The 18,138-nt window shown below is 46.2% G+C and overlaps 1 protein-coding gene across 1 annotated transcript in view; it reads right to left on the bottom strand.

Moving 5' to 3' along the window:
* Window positions 1-12,054, bottom strand: part of PSMB7 (proteasome 20S subunit beta 7) — a 30,842-nt gene extending 18,788 nt beyond the window's left edge. The window contains 6 exon segments of the mRNA XM_079962252.1: window positions 6,749-6,864; window positions 8,749-8,889; window positions 9,239-9,336; window positions 9,479-9,574; window positions 11,967-12,023; window positions 12,025-12,054. Coding sequence (XP_079818378.1) covers window positions 6,749-6,864; window positions 8,749-8,889; window positions 9,239-9,336; window positions 9,479-9,574; window positions 11,967-12,023; window positions 12,025-12,039 — 523 coding nt within the window. The 5' untranslated portion in view covers window positions 12,040-12,054.
* Window positions 12,055-18,138: the final 6,084 nt, after the last annotated feature.

Genomic DNA, 18,138 nt, shown 5'->3' with positions numbered 1-18,138 from the left:
GAGATATTTTCTAGAAATATATATACTGAGCCATATATGACCAAGCCAGAAGCTCTAAGAAGAGGCAGACTAGGGCTTTAAAATCATTTGGATCAGCTGAAAGGAACAGATTATTTCAGTGAGTTGGTTTAGCACATGCACAGAAAGGTAGGAGGAATCCGGGTGGCCGTACAGTCTCATCTACCCCAGTTCAATTGTGTTTTATTTTATTGTGTTTTGGATTGTTTCTAGTTTGCACTAACAAACAGTAAGGCAGAGCAGACCAGAGTGGCAAACATGAATCACACACAAAGGTTTAAACACACACATTTGGCGATTTCAAGAGCTGTCCTACAAAAATACTAACAGAAGAACCCCCTTTCCAATGTGAGCTCCAGGCATTACAAGTCCACGCAAAGAGCGGCTATGAACTATTTAGCAATCTTAAATAAGCTTTGTTCAGAAGAGAATGTGAATCTTCCCTGCATAGACATCATCATCATCATGTTTCAGTGCAGCCCAGACAATATTTCAGGATGCTCTGCTTTTGGAGATTGAATAAAGTTAGTGACAATTTTTTATGCCAATTAGGAGATTTTTTGGCATTTATTACTTTTTAACTTGTTTTGCATACCACTATCTGTTTAGCTGGGTCACCCAGAAAGCCATATTTTCCATTTAAAATGATTTGTGTACATCGCTTGACCACCTCAATGGTTTAGTAAAGAAAAAGGCAGCGATTAAAGAGTTTCAAATGAGGCGTCCTGCTGATTTTATCAAGTCTGCTGAATGTATAATGAAAAGGGAGAAGCTGACAGTGACATTGCTGAGAAAATACAGACTATCTTATCTGAACCATTTAAGGAGGTCCAATTATAGATCAAATTTAAAGGGTAGAGGCAGATTTACAGACACAAATCAATGAACATGGTAATTCCAGCGAATGTGACAAAGACTCCTCCTGTTATGGAATATTGCTGTGGTTGAGGATCATTACCGTTACAGTACCAAATACATCACATTTATAAACAGCGGGGTGCACAAAGCATCTTCTCATACTCCAGGCAACGGCTATTCGTTTTTGCCTCGGAGCCCACGCACAGCTCCATTTTCAAAAAGGTAGGAATGGGAAGCAAAAAGGAATTCTTTGCAAGTGACTAACAGGAGAGGAGAGCAACGTGCACAAAATATGCCAGCTGCCAAAAATAGCAAACAAGAAGAACTGTGCTGAACCACAAGGAGGTCAAAGTGAAGTCCTGTCGGGCTGCTCTGGATGCAGTTTGTGAGGCAAGCCTTATTGCCAAGCTCCCCACAACGGGAATAAGCAGAATCAGGTGGAATAAGAGGCAGGCAAGGTGTCTGGAAGAGCCTCGCTCTGGAGTTTTAACAGGCAAGACAAGAGCTGTAATGTGGCAGAAGAAATATTTCACAACAATCTATTTTTTATTTAATTTATATCTAGGCCTTCGTTCTGAAACAGCCCATTTTGCATTCACACGCCAGCAAAATTCCCAACATTTTGGAAGGCAGGGGATGAGTAGGGTGTGAATAGAGAACATACTGTGAAGATATATACACAGACCCGAAGTTACCACCAGCCCGTTACCCAAACATCTGTGGTAGGGGCAGATTCTGATCCCCATCTTTGCAGCTGCAGCGCTCTCATTTTTGACTTTCCAAGAAGAGCCTTAATGGATTCAGAGACTGGATATTGCCGGGGGGGGGGGGCACATCCTATCTCTCACCCCAAGCACTCGGTCAGCTCTCTCCCTGGAGCAGAGGAGGTGCTCTGTCCGGGAACGATGTTCTCAACTAGGGGAGGCAGCCTCTTTCTGCACAGCTTCACCCTGGTTTCCCATTTCTTGATCATGCTGGTGTGTGACCAAGACACAGAGCTGGCATTTTAAACAATGGCTATCATGGCATATAGCTTGGCATAAACAACACAAAAGGGTTAATGAAGTGAGAGGTGCTAAACCAGAACACTGGGTGACAAGCCTGGGTAACAGACCACCCTCGCTTTCCCAAAGCACCACAAAATACTCAAGGCAGCTTCATCAATTACAGTGGTGCCCCGCAAGACGAAAAACTCGCTAGACGAAAGAGTTTTCCGTTTTTTGAGGTGCTTCGCAAGACGAATTTCCCTATGGGCTTGCTTCGCAAGACGAAACGTCTTGCGAGTTCGTTTCCTTTTTCTTAAAGCCGCTAAGCCGTTAATAGCCGCTAAGCCGTTAATAGCCGCTAAGAGCCGTGCTTCGCAAGACGAAAAAACCGCAAGACGAAGAGACTCGCGGAACGGATTAATTTCGTCTTGCGAGGCACCACTGTAGCTCATTCTCTTCAACGCCAGAAGCCCAGTCAACAGGCCTGCATCTGGGGACAGGAGCTGCACGGAACTCTCTGGATGCCATGCGCCCCCCCAACACTGAAGAGAACTGCATAACGCTGGTCACAAGGCAGTCTGCAAGAACATGCTCTTAAATTGCCTGACGCAGCACCTGCCCCTACACCAGCCTACAACCACCTTACAACCTGCTGTGGGCCAGGCTCTTATTGAACATGCTGCAAGAAGGAACATGCCTCTTGTCAGGGCATTTCAATTGTGGAACATCCCCACAGAATTGCATAGGCACTGACAACGTCATCTTTCACGGTGCCAATTCAAAACTTTCCTGCTTGCTCAAGCTGCTTTGCGTGTGTCGTCCCTCTATTATATTTTGCTGCCTTGTAAAGTTGTTTAGGCTGTATTTTATATGTGGGGCTTTTGTGGTTATATGGCCACTTTTGGTCTTATTCTGCACATCATCTGGATATCTTAACTGAGAAAGGGTGGTTTTAAAAATATTTTAAAATAAACTGATCAGGGCACGTAAGTTTCTCAGTGCTGCCTGCATTTAAATTAAAAACAGCCTAGAAATAAGTTCTACACCAATCTCAAAAGTGATTTTTTTATTAGACCCAGAAGAATATCAAGATAGGGAATCTTTTCTGCGAACAGCCCTGAGATCTCCGGGTATAGGGCGATATATAAATAATAATAATAATAATAATAATAATAATAATAATATCTGAATTATGTTCTCTTTACAGTTACATTAGAGTCACAGCATTCCTCTTCATACATCTGATGACCTAGAGATACTTCTTGTGTTTTAAAATGACCTTGCTGTCCCATATTTAACTGATATTGGACTTGTCCATTTGCACACTGCAGCTAGCAGCCTTTTGAACGCCAAACATTCAGCGAAGGGTGCTTTCTTTTACTAAATAGCCTTCTGCATCTTCCAGCACTCAAGAACCTGTTTGCTGCTGCCTCTGCCTGCCACACTGGCAAACAAATGCACTGTGAAGAGAGTAACATTTAGATTTCTCTAATCCATCAGTGTCAACAGTCCCTGACAGCGCACTTATTCACAAACGTTCATTGTTATTCAATTTGCTGTTCCTCCTAGGTAGATATCCAGTGCTCTCCACAGACCCATCGATCGGCATCATTTTTCACTCTGGTTCCTGGCTGAGAGGCCTGGTCTCTTGGTGGCATTGCCTGTGCTGCAGACAGACATTGCCAATGCATGAAGAGCTGATTTATGAATATGAAACAATACTGGTGCCAAGAGATCAGCCTCAGCCACAAGAGACCACCAGAATGCATCTTGCTGCTTTCCAAGTCTGAAGTACAGACTTCAAGCCCTTTAATTGTATGCATGCATTTCATTATATAGCCATGGCCAGAAGCTTTTCTAGACAAGCCAGCAATCAGACAATCTTGCATCGTTTGCTGAAATCCGCATTTGTCCTTTGTCAGCATAAACACTTTAATTTGATGTTTTCACTCCTGAGTAAGCACTGAGTATGTTTTAAACTCCTTCTAAGGAACGACACTGGTCTCTTATTTAGGCACAAAATGCTGGATTTCTATTCTTTGCCTGTTTTGAGCAACAATACAGAGGCCTTACGCGCACACACATGTAAAATATTGCTTAAAACAACAAGAGAAAGGTATGAGGAAATTAGCATTCAGTTTGTAGATACATGGAGGAATCATGGAATAGTAATACTGCTGCCTTGTGTGTGCCTAACATCTGATCCAATATGAGCAGGTCTGAGTATTTACTATTCTGCTGTGATAGCTAAGTCCTTCTGGCTTAAATATGTATTCTCTGCCACCAACCTAAAGTGTGGAGCTTGTCAAAATGTTGAGTTTAAAAATCATGCTAATATTTTGGCACATAAGAGATCAGTCAGCCTTCACAGGAGTACTAAAAACACAAACTGTGTTCATATTGCATCACATCTGCCCATCAAAAGGATGCACTCCTTTCTTCCCAGAAGAGGCCAAAACTGGGTTGTGTCAATGTAGAGTCACTGCAAGACATTCATGTCTGTGCCAGATATCCATCCCAATAACAGAGCTTGAGGGCATGAATTTTGATGTCTGGTTTTATGATCATTTCAAGATTGTAATCCCTAAGCCTTAGGTATGCTGCACACTGGAGCAAGAAATTCATTCTTCAGACTCTCAGTCTGCAGTATCACATTTAAAACATGGCCCCTACATTTGGACAAATTATTTAAACAGTGGACTGAAGTTGCCCATACTGTATGATATTTACCAGACCAGAGATCTGCACAATGAACCCTGTAATGAAGCACCATCAGGTATGCAATAGCCCAACCTTAATAAGCACGTTTACTTGGAAACAAGTGCTGTGGAGTTCAGTGTGGTTTGCTTTTAAACACACTGGAATTGCAGCCTCCTTCTTCTTCTTCTCTTTTTAGAGGAATAGCAGCGTGGTAGATAAAACAGACAGATTAATACTGCCAGGCTTCATAGGCTTAGAAGCCTATTCCCATTTAATGACAGCAGTCCTTACCAGTCAGATTTCTTTCCCTGGGTTCAGTGAACAATATTCATAGGATAGCCATGCTCTACAGCTTCAAACAAAACAGAGTCAAAGGATTCCTGGTGCAAGGCAGACATGAATCCTGCAGTTTTGGGTCACTAATCATTCACTATACAAATGCAGCAAGGTAATTTATTGTTCAGCAGTTTAATAATTTATAAGTTTCAGGGCACATTTATAAATATTAATCCAATTTCATATTTTATGTTAATTCATATAAGGGTCTGAATAGAATATTACATCATAAATCCTATAATAGCATTCTTTCAAAAATAGATTTCATGCACAGAATAAATAATTTACTACTTTGTAGGGTACCATGGCACCATCTATTGGTGTAAAAAAGCCACACTCTGTTCTTCTAAGCATTTTGTACAACTCTGCTTCTCTATGCCCAGGACTCCAATTTTCCCTAACACTGGCATGAAAGAACATCAAAATAAACCATACAGATGCAGTAATTTTTAAGGATGCCTCTTCCATAATCTAACTAGGGCTATCTGTAAAAGAGATGCTTCTATGGTTTTGTGTGTATGTGTGTGTGTGTGCACACGCACACGCACACACACACACACACATCATTTCTTCAAGTAATTTAAGAAAAATGTTTGACCCTAGTAAACACAGAGGTGTGGGTTTTTTTGTGCATACAGGCGGCAAAGCATTAGAGCAAAGTGAAATTGGGGTCAGAATGAACTGAATCTATGTGGACAAACTCCACCAAACATCCATAGTAGCATTTGCCTATTAAGTACTGCATCCATTTCAAGAGCAAAACATTATATTAGAAGCTCTCTCACTCTCCACTGACAAGTGCTACACACCTGTATTTTCAGTCAGCTAACATTATTTTTGCTGCTGACAACCCCTTTATAAGCTACAGGGCTGCTTTAAGAAATCTGAAATCATCGTTACAGTGTAATTTCTCTAGAGGTTCTGATGGCATTTCAGAAACTTTGTGTGTGTTTGCTTTAATGTTCTGAAGAAGAACCACTGCCTTGGGATTTGATTTAGCAAAACACTTGCCATTCACCATGTATTTCCCATCTCCCCACCCAGCCATTTAAAATTTGCCAATGATATAAAGTATTATTATTAGGCATCAAGAGATATGATCACACAAAGTATGAAATCCCTGTTTTACTTTCACTTTCTACAACGCTAACAACATTTCAGAATCACACACACAAGAGTAAAGATGAGGAAAGAAAAACTAATTACGACAGATTTCCACTAGTGGGCAGTGCAGTTACCTACCGTATTTTTCGCCCTATAGGACGCACTTTTTCCCCTCCAAAAATGAAGGGGAAATCTGGGTGCATCCTATGGGGCAAATGCAGGCTTTCGCTGAAGCTTGGGGAACGAGAGGGGTCGGTGCACACCAACCCCTCTCGCTCTCCAGGCTTCAGGAAGACAGCCGCAGCCTGGGCAGCCCTGCGGGAGTTCCCGCAGGGCTGTCTAGGCTGCGGATAGCAGCCTGCCTCCCGGTGCAAGGGGCGCCCTGAAGCAAAGCGCCCCTCGTGCCGGACAGACATCCGCAGCATGGGGAGCCCTGCAGGAGTTCCCCGCAGGGCTCCCCACACTGCGGATAGCAGCCTGCCACCCAGCGCGCCCTGAAGCAGAGCGCCCCTCACGCCGGGCAGACATCGGCCAGCCCCACAAGCTCGGGAGACAGCAGGGAGGCGCAGCGCCGCCATCCCGCTGTTCCTCGACCTGGTTCTGTTTCCCCGACCTGGTTTTGGGGGGGAAATAATGGGGGGGGGGGATTTCCTTTATTCCCCCCCCAAAAAAACTAGGTGCGTCCTATGGGACGGAGCGTCCTATGGGACCAAAAATACGGTAAATTGTAACAGGGAAAGACTCACCCATTGTGACATAAGGCAATTTGTCAGTAGATCCATGAGGATAGATGCTGTAAAGATGGGCTCCAGTGACATCCACCCCACCCAGAACCAGGGCTGCGCCAATGTAACCTTGATACCTGGAAGACATGAATGTGTGAACACCAGAAATGCATTCCAAAAAGTGCTAGAAACTGGGATATAAAAGCTAGGAGCCTAATGACATCCTAAACCTGCATTCCAGGCACTACAAGAATGCCTAGGTGCCTTTTCATTGGGGGGGGGAAAAAGATTGTGTGCCCGCGTGAGCCAGGGGATCTGCAAGCAGCGCAGCACCAAAAGAGCACAACCACAGCCAACTTGCAAAAGCAGGGGCAGGGGCAGTGCAAGCCATGCAGTTCTGTGCAGAGTTTTCTCTCTCTGCCCTCACCCTTCCTAGCAGAAACTATTTAAACCCATAAAAGGGAACAGGAAAACAAGGGGGTTGCTTAAGAGTGTTGAAACGTCAAAGACTCCTCTCATGAAACAGATGGGCTTCCAAGAGAGTAAAAAGCAGCTGCCCCAACACCTGCACTCCACCCCCCGCCCAGCTTATGCTGCACAAACAGAAGTTGAGCAAAGAGGAAACATGGTGGCCGTGCACCCGGCAGCCTTCACCACTGACTTGAAGCTTTCCCAAAGAGAGAGGGGTGGGGAGGAAGTGCTGCCTGTCTGCCCACCTGTCAGCTGCGCATTGCCCAAAGTCTCTGGCTTGCAGGACAGAGAGTCCCAGCCAGAGAGATGTAGAACACATGGAGTTGGTGGGGGGAGGCAGGCTCACAGAGCCGCATCTCTCTGGCCTTGCAGATTCAGCAGGCAGGAAGCAGCCCTTTACTCCGCAGTGTAAAAGGCTTTACTTTGCAGTAAAGGGCTGCTTCCTGCCTGCCCGCTCTGCTAGGCCACTGTATACGAGGCATCCCTCACACAAGCCAGCCACCCACACCCAGCAAGCAGCCACCCTCACAGCAAAGGGGCACATCCTCTGCCTCTCCCTCCCCCCTCGGTAGGGTGTGCCAGTGGCTCCAGCCAGCCTGCTCTGGAGGCTAGCAGGGTGAAAGCTTTGGACAGGAAGGGCATGGAAGCAAAGGGCAGGAGGAAGTAAGGCTGAACAGCTGGGGTGAGGGGGTAGTCCTCCCAACTCCCTCCCCCCACACAGGGCACCAAGATGCCGCACAAAACCTACATGCAAATGTGGTGTAGAGGAAGTGGCCATGCAATGAGGCACACTGCAGCTTCTGGTTTGTTCTCTCTCTCTCTCTCTCTCTCTCTCTTTTTTTTTTTTTTTTTTTTTTTGCAGTGAGGGGTCCTTTCCAATTCATCCCCTCCCCTGGCAGCCTTGGAAGAGACTGTGCTCTGGAGATCTTGTTTTTGCATAATCCTGCCTCCCTCCCACCAGTCCGTCCACCCACCCTCCTCTCTCCCACCATGTGATGGGGGTCACACTCTCTTTCCCATGGTCAGCAGCTCATTGCTGGCAAGTCCAAGCCTTTGTGCAGAAGTGGCATGCTCTAAAATATGTCCTCCCAATTTCTGTGTTTGTCATCAGCATTCAAAATTAACCAGTCTCCCATCTCTTTTTCGACTCAGTGGCGCCACCTAGCAACCAAAATGAGATTTCCAGCTAGGAGATTTGTGAGCAAGATCTCTGGCTGCGCAGGAGAGCCAAGGGCAGCGTCCTGGGACTGAAGCGCGGTTCCCTTTCCGCTTGCTCCCCAGAGAACTTTCCGATGAGCTAAAGGAATTTCTCCCCGGGGCCCAAAGCAGCCTTACTTGTGGCTCTTTCTTACTGCTATTTTTGTTACCACCCCGAAATGCAAGTGCTTCTGCTTGTAAAATTGTTTAAACACACACATATTTTAGAACATGCCACTCGACTGCTGAACTTTCCCAACTACCTGTGCCTGTATACTGCTTAACTGAATGAAGAGAGAAAGGGGAGGAGGCGAACAGTGGCAACAGCACTGCTCAGTCCACAAGCCACTTACCTGAAGAGCATCTGCTTGAGCATCCGGTTGGCTGTGACCACCCTTGGAAGCCGTCCAGTTGAGAGCGAGTGGAGCTCCATGTTGGAAGAGATCAACTGAGTTGTCATTTCTGTGTCTGCAGCCGTTCCAGCACCGCAACAACTGCAAACATATTTATTTCATTTAGTAAACAAGCAGATTCTGAACAATTATCCAGAAGCCATGGCCACACTTGGTTGGCAGCCGCCCCACCCCCACCCCAGAATACATTTGCCACTCTATAGGAATCAAGAGCTAACTAGGCAGCCTTAGTCCAGTAAAGCAGCTGGTCATTTTCGGGAGAGGACAGAGAAATCCCTTTGTGAAACATCAACAATTAAATACCCATGTTTTTTCTTCCTACTTTTCCCTGGTTCCCTCCATTAGAAACAAATACTTTGCAACTTTCCACTTCCAGAAAATCTGTGGTCATGAGCAGGCCTAGAGAAAGGTTAGTAATATATATACTTACTAAATGTTTGGAGATATATAGTGTATTTTTGAACAGTTCTTGTCAGCAACAACCATCCCTTCAGTGGCTCTTGTATCTGCTCCAAGTACTACCCCATCCTAGAGAAAGAAAGGGAGATGGCAATCCTATACCCACTTTCCTGGAAGCAAGTGTCACTAAGCTTAGTGGGACTTGCTTCTGACATGCATAGGACAGGCACTGAAAGAGCTGCTTTTACTGCAACAAGCATTGGGGCCTCACCTTAAAGACCACCCCAGCAATGGTGGTGCCAGTCTTGCGGGCTGTGGGAAGACGCAGGCCCTTCTTGGTCCCCTCCGCTTCAAGGTGAGAATTCCTACAACAGGAGGTAATCATGAAAACGAGGCACTGGTGCTAAAAATTAAAAAGTCTTCTCCATAAATGTTGTAAGGAGATCCTGGCTATGCTAATTGCCAGAGGATGAGAAAGAAGTGAATGCAGCAAAACGAACCAATGCAAGCACCAAGCCCACCAATACCCCACTCCTCCCGATTTAATGAAAGAAAGACAGCCCCGTCAGGAAAGTAACAACCTACCCCCATCGCTCCCTGAATCTGGCCCCCTGAATAGTTCATTATAGGACACACACACCCTGGACGTTTGTCATGCATTTAAAATTTTTATTCTTAGAAATTGAAGATAATAAGCAGATCCTGCTAGAATGAAATCAAACCTTACTTACCTTCTAAGTAAGCCTGCCCAAGGGCTGGACTACCTGTCGGCTACAACACTGGATCGCTTTTGCGTGCTCCACCTGCCCTACTGGGGAGCAGGCAAGTGTGTTTTCCCTTGGTGGTGACAAGTGCACACACAAGCAGTTTGGAGCCAAATCAACAACCCTCACGCTCCTCCCACCCCTGCAATTCTCTTCTACCCTCCCCCCTTATAATTGGGGGTGGGGGAACTAGCAACCGTTTGCTCCTATGGGAGGAGATACGATTTGGCAAACATGGGATTCATAGCACCGCAGTGTTGGAAGGGACCCGAAGGATCACCTAGCCCTAGTCCAGCTCCCTGCAAGGCAGGAATACGAAGCCGTCCCATGCAGGGATCAAACCTGCAACTGGGCAAACGTGGGATTGTCAGCACCAGGCTCTAGGCCTGCCTTTCTCTCGGTGGAGGAAGATTGGAAGAAATTTAAAGACTATCTACAGAAACATTGTAAAATTAATGAATGTTAGAAGGATGTTGGAATGAAGTTATGTGGTTTTAGCAGAAATGTTATAAGGGTTTAGGAAAAAATAGACTGTTAATTGGTGAAAGGAGGGAAAGTAAAGTTACATTATATTAAGATAAATTACAGAACAGAAAGTGGAAAAGATGGAAAGGATTTGCTGAAATAGTTAACTGAACTAGAATACAAAAAAGGGAGGTGCGAGGTCAAGGAAACAAGCAAATGAAAGACAAGTTATGGGAAGATTAGCTGTGTGTTTTTTCTTCTTCTTTCTTATTGTGATGCGTTGTTTTGTTCTTGTTTGATATGGTGTTTTTACTCTTTCTTTTTGTAACCTTTAAAATTTTAATAAATATTATTTATAAAAAAAATAATAAGCCTGCCTTTCTCAACTGGTAGGTCCCCAGATGTTGTTGAACTACAACTCTCATCACTCCTAGCTAGCAAGGCCAGAGCTCAGGGATGATGGGAGTTGTAGTCCAACAACATCTGGGGACCCACAGGTGGAGAACCGCTGCATGAGCTGCCCAGCATGATAAGAAGGTGGATTTGACATCTTTCTGCAGGGCCTGCAAGACGGAGCTGCTCCGCCTGGCCTCTGGTTGTGGTTCACTCTGACTCCCCATCCCCTTTCATAAGAACTTGCATGGAAGTGGCCTCCCAATAAGTTCAGCACCAACAGTTGGGCCTTGTGAGCATTTAAGGTCCCCAACCCTAATCTGTGGGTTGGCATCTGATTGGATTTTATTCTGATCATGATCTGAGTTTAGGATGTATTTTAACTGATTGTCTAATTTTATGTTAATGTGTCATTCATTTGATGTTAGCCGCTCTGAGCCCAGTTTTGGCAGGGGAGGGCAGGATATAAATAATAATAATTATTCTTATCATCATCATTCCCGTCTCCCCGCCCGTCCCCCCCCCAGCAAAGAACCTGAGCGCTATTTCCACCCTCCGTCAGCTGTCTAGTTATTGAGGAGGAAAGAAATCCACGCGTGGATAAGAAACTCTCAGGTTTAAGCTTCCCATGAGGTTGAGAGTGACGAAGCGACAGCCCTTCCTTCTTCTCTCTGAGACCCCCCCCAGGGCAAAGTCCCCCCCCGCCTGTCCCCTCACCCCATGGGCGGCCCTTGGGGGTCTCGCTCGCTCAGCCACGTCCATGGGGGGGGGCTCCTCCTCCGCCTCCCCCCGCCCCCCGGAAAGACCGCGGCATCCGCGGAACCCAAGGCGGCGGCTTTTGCGCTGAGGCGAACCCGAAGGCCGCGAAGGAAGCTCCGCGGGGAAACCGAGGGCAGCGCCGGCGCGCGCGGCACTCATTACCATTGTTGTTGCTGCGCTACGTATTACCGTGGCTGTTGCTGCTTCAGAAGAGTCGCCTTTCTCTCGCTAGGCCTCGGAGCCTCCTGAGTCACCGCCCGCCCGCCCGCCCGGCTCCCCTCCGCCGCCCGAGACGCCGCCGCCGCCGCCGCCGCTCTCCCCCCCCCCGGCCCTGCCCCCTCCTTCTCCCCCCCCCCGCCCCCGGGGCCGCCACTGACCGGCGCAGTTGTGGAAGCTGAATCCCCCGGCAGCGCCGGCCGGCGAGGCCTGCAAGACGGGAGAGCGACGCCATCTTGCTCGGGCTGCTGCTTCGGTTTCCCCTCAGGCAGCGGCGGCGGAAGCGGAAGCGGCCTCGGAGGGAGGGAGGAGGAGGCGGGGCTTCTGCTGCTGCTGCGTCACGCGCGAGGCCCCGCCCCTTTCCCGCCAAAAACCTGAGGGAGGCGGAGGCGCCTCTGCGCTCGCCTTCCTTCCTTCCTTCCTCTCAGCGCTGAGGGAAAAAAGGGCTTAAAAGTTCTCCTTCCTTCGTCACGTTTAAACCACACACCCCAACCCCCAAATAAAAAGGCCTCTCTCTCTCTCTCTCTCGTTTGAAATCCCGCGCGGGGCCTCGGTGGTCCTTCGTTCCGCTTTGTTTTCACTGATTGCTTAAAAGAGGAGCCAAGGTTTCCCTTATTTTAAAGAAATGTTTTTTTATTAACAATTTCAACATGACAAAATATCAAAACATGCCATATTCATTATTTCCTCCCATCAAACCCAGACTTCCCTCAGCCCCCCTTTCAATTTCAACATGACAAAATATCAAAATATGTCGTATTCATTATTCCCCCCCCCCCAGACTTCCCTCAGCTCATCTCTCTGATTTCTCACCACATATTATTCTCTGCATACTGTAAAGTTGTACAATTCTATATATTATCTTACTATGTTAACAGTCGATAAATTTCTGTATGTTTATTCAAAACCTGCCAAAGAGTCCAATTCATTTTGTTGTATTTTAAGTAATTTGTAAAAAGTTCCCGTTCTTTGAAGGCGCAGTTGTCCTTGTCTCACAGTTTGTGTGTCAGTTGAGCCAGTTCTGCATGATCCATCAATTTTTGTTGCCACTGTTCTTTCGTCGGCGTTTCCTCATTCTTCCATCCTCTTGCCGCTGTTGTAGCATACATAAATAAGTTATTTATTTTCCTTGGCAGGTCTTGTCCTAAAATCCCAAAGTGGAGTCAAGGTTTTCATGGAGGCGAAGATGGCAGAAAAGGGAGGAAGGAAGCCGAGGGTCCGAAACATGGAAGGAAGCAAAGAGCAACCACATGAAACAGCTTCTTAGCTGCCCTCGGGGCTTAAAGCGAGAGTCATATCCATTCCTCCCTCCCTCCGCTCCCACCGCAAAAGGGGACGCAAAGCCCTTTGGCAGGGCCTTCTTAAGGATATCTGGCGGCCCCCTCCCCCCTTTCTCAGAGTTGTCGACCTTTTTTCAGGGGGGACCCCCAAGTTGTTGACCCTTTTTAGGAAAGGCTGCCCCCCCTTGCACTGCTGCCTCCCCATGCATCGGCTCCCGCGGCGGGATTATGGTGTGGGGCTGGGCAGCCGGGCACGATAGGGGCAGCAGTTGCAGTGTGTTGCCTTGAGTACTGAGCCAGGCAGAGGCCCGGGCCAGGTAGATAATGTGCCCCCCCCCCTTATTTTTTACCCTGGGGATAACTGAAGTCTTGTAAATAAGTAAGCATATAAATAATTTTCACAAAAGTTATGCTAACAAATAATTTTATTTCAAGGCTTGACCATTAGGTCCAGTCGTGGATGACTCTGGGGTTGCGGCACTCATCTCGCTTTACTGGCCAAGGGAGCCGGCGTACAGCTTTGGGTCACGTGGCCAGCATGATTAAGCCGCTTCTGGCCAACCAGAGCGGCACAAGGAAAACACCGTTTACCTTCCTGCTGGAGCAGTACCTATTGATCTACTTGCACTCTGACGTGCTTTCGAACTGCTAGGTTGGCAGGAGCAGGGACCAAGCAACGGGAGCTCACCCCGTTGCAGGGATTCAAACCCCCGGCCTTCTGATCAGCAAGCCCTAGGCTCTGTGGTTTAACCCACAGCACCACCCACGTCCCTCAATAGATGGTACCACACTTCTAAAAGATAAATGGCATTGGTGACAACTGAGGGGGCGGGGGAGCAAACCTAGAACAGCATTGATTCAGGAAAGGAAAGCAAATACACCCAAGTTCCAATACAACAGCAATTATCAGGATTACAGATACCACTCTGGTTTACATAATAAATGCAGGACTGGTTAATATAGGGTGCAGAGGCCTCCCTCCCAGGCCAAGGGGGGGGGTCTAATGCCATTTGTTGCTGTAGGATCATTTCCCCCAGCGAGTTAATTTCCATCTGCAATCCAATTATAGGTGCTTTTGGCTGGGAAATGTGGATGTAATTTGGGGACAAGATAATGGGACTCTTGTGGAGTTGAGCTCAGTTAGGCTTAGCAGGAGTGCTATGTAAGGAAGTCCTTAAGCAGTGTGTGTCACTGCGTGTTGTCCCACCCAGCTATTGGTATCATTGATCTCCCTTAATACTTTCTGGGTGTATATAACAGGGACATGTTTTCATCCTTCCTTAAACTCACCAACCTCACCATTGGCTGCTACTGCCCGTAGGCAGGGTGGCCATCCTTTGGCTATGGAGTCCAGTTGCTTTAACAGGTAGAGTCAGGAACTGGCGGGCAGCCGTCTTAGGTAATCAGCAAGCAGTGGTTGTATTTTCAAGAAGATTTATTATACACAGTAATTAAACCTCAGAGCTGTTTTGTTTTTTTAAGCCCATTGCCTTCGACTAGCTGAGAAAAAGACAAGTCTCTTTCTTCCTCTTCTGACTGACTGCCCCCCCCCCCCATCCTGCTCATCTTAACTCTGGGAAGTCATGTTCATTACAGGTCATGGCCAGCTTCCGAGGGTCTGGGTCAATACTCCTTAGGTTACCCCCTCCCCTGTCTTTTCACACAAGTTACAGAAGTGCCAGGGGCAGCGGCCCATCCTAGTTACACTCCTTGTACACGTGGTTTGTGTCGTTTTGTTATTCCTTCTGCCTCTTCCCGTCTGTGCTCATTTTTTAGCCTATAATTGAAGCCTGTTCAGCTGCACGCATTCTCAGGAGCTACACAAGTGCAAAAGGTTTTTGCCACGATCAGCCCTAGAGACTTTTAAGTAATTAATTTTGGCACATTTGCAATTGCTCATCCGGTGCACCATCTGCTGAATTTCAGGTGCTGTTGGTGGTCCAGAAGGGAGAAGGTTTGATTCTTTAACCCAACTGGAATAGAGGCAGAGAAAAAGATCCTCCAGAGATTTTGGAAAAGGGGCAACTTGTGATAAAGACAGTTGAGAATGATGTACTTTGCCAACTGTTTAATAGGTACAGGTCTTTATTTTTATTTTATTTTATTCCCCCCCCCCCCTTGCTTTGAGGAAAGTGACAAATTGTTGGAGGTAAACGCAGTCTTAAAATGGGATCCAAGATTCTGACATAGATTGAATTAAGATTGCCAGAAGAAATATTAACAACCTCAGATATGCAGATGACACAACTTAGATGGCAGAAAGTGAGGAGGAATTAAAGAACCTCTTAATGAGGGTGAAAGAGGAAAGCGCAAAATATGGTCTGAAACTCAACACTAAAAAAAGTAAGATCATGGCCACTGGTCCCATCACCTCCTGACAATTAGAAGAGGAAGAAATGGCAGCAGTGAGAGATTTTACTTTCTTGGGCTCCACCATCACTGCAGATGGTGACAGCAGTCACTGAATTAAAAGACGCCTGCTTCTTTTAATGACAAACCTAGACAGCATCTTAAAAAGCAGAGACATCACCTTGCTGACAAAGGTCCGTATAGTTCAAGCTATGGTTTTCCTAGTAGTGATGTATGGAAGTGAGAGCTGGACCATAAAGAAGGCTGATCACCGAAGAATGGATGCTTTTGAATTCTGGTGCTGGAGGAGACTCTTGAGAGTCCCATGAACTGCAAGAAGATCAAACCTCTCTATTCTGAAGGAAATCAGCCCTGAGTGCTCACTGGAAGGACAGATCCTGAAGCTGAGGCTCCTAGACTTTGGCCACCTCATGAGAAGAGAAGACTCCCTGGAAAAGGGAAAGATGGAGGGCACAAGGAGAAGGGGACGACAGAGGACCAGATGGTTGGACAGTGTTCTCGAAGCTATGAACATGAGTTTGACCAAACTGCGGGAAGCAGTGGGAGACAGGAGTGCCTGGCATGCTCTGGTCCATGGGTCCAGAAGGTCATGGAAGGTCCCAGGTTCAGTCCCTGGCATACACAGGTAAGACTGGGAGAGACCCCAGTCTGAAATTCTGGAGGTGTTGCCATCAGTATGTAGGCAACAGTGAGTGAGATGCACAGAGCTTCCTAAGTTCCTGTGGAGCACAAGAGGGGGGATCCTTTAGCTGTAAGAAAAATAAGTTACAAAAAACTTCTAGGAGTAGCATCTGAAGATCAGGCACAGCCTTAGACTTTTTGCAATGTGGTGTTAATAAATATTTTTAAAATTAAAAATTGCAGCACTGCAGTTATTAGTTGTTGGAAAACATGCTTCCTATATCTTTTCATTCCTTCTTTTCTAGTTATTACATCTTTAATCAGGTCCAAATGTTTATAAAAGATCTGAGCCAAAAGAACTTATTATTCCCTGAAATAGGGAAGGAAACCTGTTTTTTTGGAACTATTTTAAATTGCTTTTATATATGGACTTATTTTTAAATGTTTGTTTTGCTTTTATACATGGAATTGATTTATATGTGGAACTGCTTTTACACTTTTCTTGTTTTATGTTTGTAATTGTTTTATAATGGTATGTCTTATTGTCTCCCCACGCCCCAGATTTTTATTTTAGTAAACACAATCCATTAAAACAACAAATCACCGAACAACCATTAATAATAGAAACAATCAGATCTATCTTTCAAATGCCCTCTACTAAGATGCCTGTGGCGATCACACAGGGTCCCTGGACATTTAACGGTCTATTGATCCCTGCGCCCCCACTGTGCTCGCTTCCCCGCTGCCACCAACCCGTTACTCTCTGGTAAAACACTGAGTCCAGACAGTTGTTAAAAGTGAACCAAAAAAACCAAGTTTATTTTACAAACATTAACAAGTTTATGGTTTCTCAGATAATATTCCTGTCAGTATCTTAACTTTAGTTTCTTTACTGGCCTATACCTTCCTAATACTCTCTGACTGATTATCACAACTGTTTCACTGACTCCTCTTAACAAATTCTCTCACTCTCTCACACCAGACTAGCCCAACCCACAGACTTCTCTGTCTCTCCTAACTCCAGACTGTCTTCTCAACAACTCTAACTCTCTTAAAAAAAAATCCTCTGCACTTAAACCTTATGCAGTCATACCTCGGGATAAATATGCTTCAGGATAAGTATTTTCGGGTTGCGCTCCGCAGCAACCCGGAAGTAACGGAGCATGTTACTTCCGGGTTTCACCACTCGTGGTCAAAATGATGTCGTGCACATGCGCAGAAGTGGCGAAACGCGAACAGCGCACGCGCAGATGCGCAGTCGCATCTTACGTTCTGTTCAGGATGCAAACGGGGCTCCAGAACGGATCCAGTTCACATCCCGAGGTACCACTGTACACAGTTAACTCTGCCCCCTGGGTTCCCACTGGTTAGTCATTTTACAATTAGTTAACCCTTTCCCTATGAACCCAGTATGATGTCACACACATAGGAGGGCAAACGCCACAATGTCTATCTAAAGTTATAGATGTAGATGTATATTAAAGTAAACATTTCCTATGTATTAAAATCAATATAAAACAAAAACCGGCAACAGCAACATTTTACTAAGGAATAGGGTAGGGGAATAGTACAATTTATTACGGTTACCTGTCATGGAGCCTTCTGGTAAAGGGCTGATAAGATGTCTAATAAATAAAATCCTCTTCCTAAAGTTGTGTTTGTTTACCTTATTAGAATCATAGAAGTGTAGGACTGTCAAGTTGGAAGGGACCCTGAGGGCCATCTAGTCCAACCCTTTACAATGCAGGAATCTCAACTAAAGCATCCATGACAGATTGACATTTGTGTACTGCTCTATGGAAGCAAGACTGAATAGCTGCTCACCTGAGATTCATGCAGGTGAGTCGCTGCAGCATGCTGGGACCGAGTGGGGGAGGTGTGTGGCATCAAGGCTCATGCAGAAGAAACGTGCCAGTGGAGCCAATCCGGTGCTCTCGCAAGCACATTTGCAACCCCCTTAGCCTCACCACGGCCACTGTGCCCCTCCCTTTCTCCATTCTGGTGTAACTGCAGTGACTCAGCCAGACAGAGGACAGGGGAACGGCAGCCCCAACACATCCTCC

The sequence above is a fragment of the Podarcis cretensis genome (assembly GCF_951804945.1).
Source record: "Podarcis cretensis genome assembly, chromosome: Z".
In the NCBI taxonomy this organism is placed as follows: Eukaryota; Metazoa; Chordata; class Lepidosauria; order Squamata; family Lacertidae; genus Podarcis; species Podarcis cretensis.
Note: the sequence above shows the minus strand (reverse complement) of the source record. Positions and strands in the feature narration are given on the sequence as shown.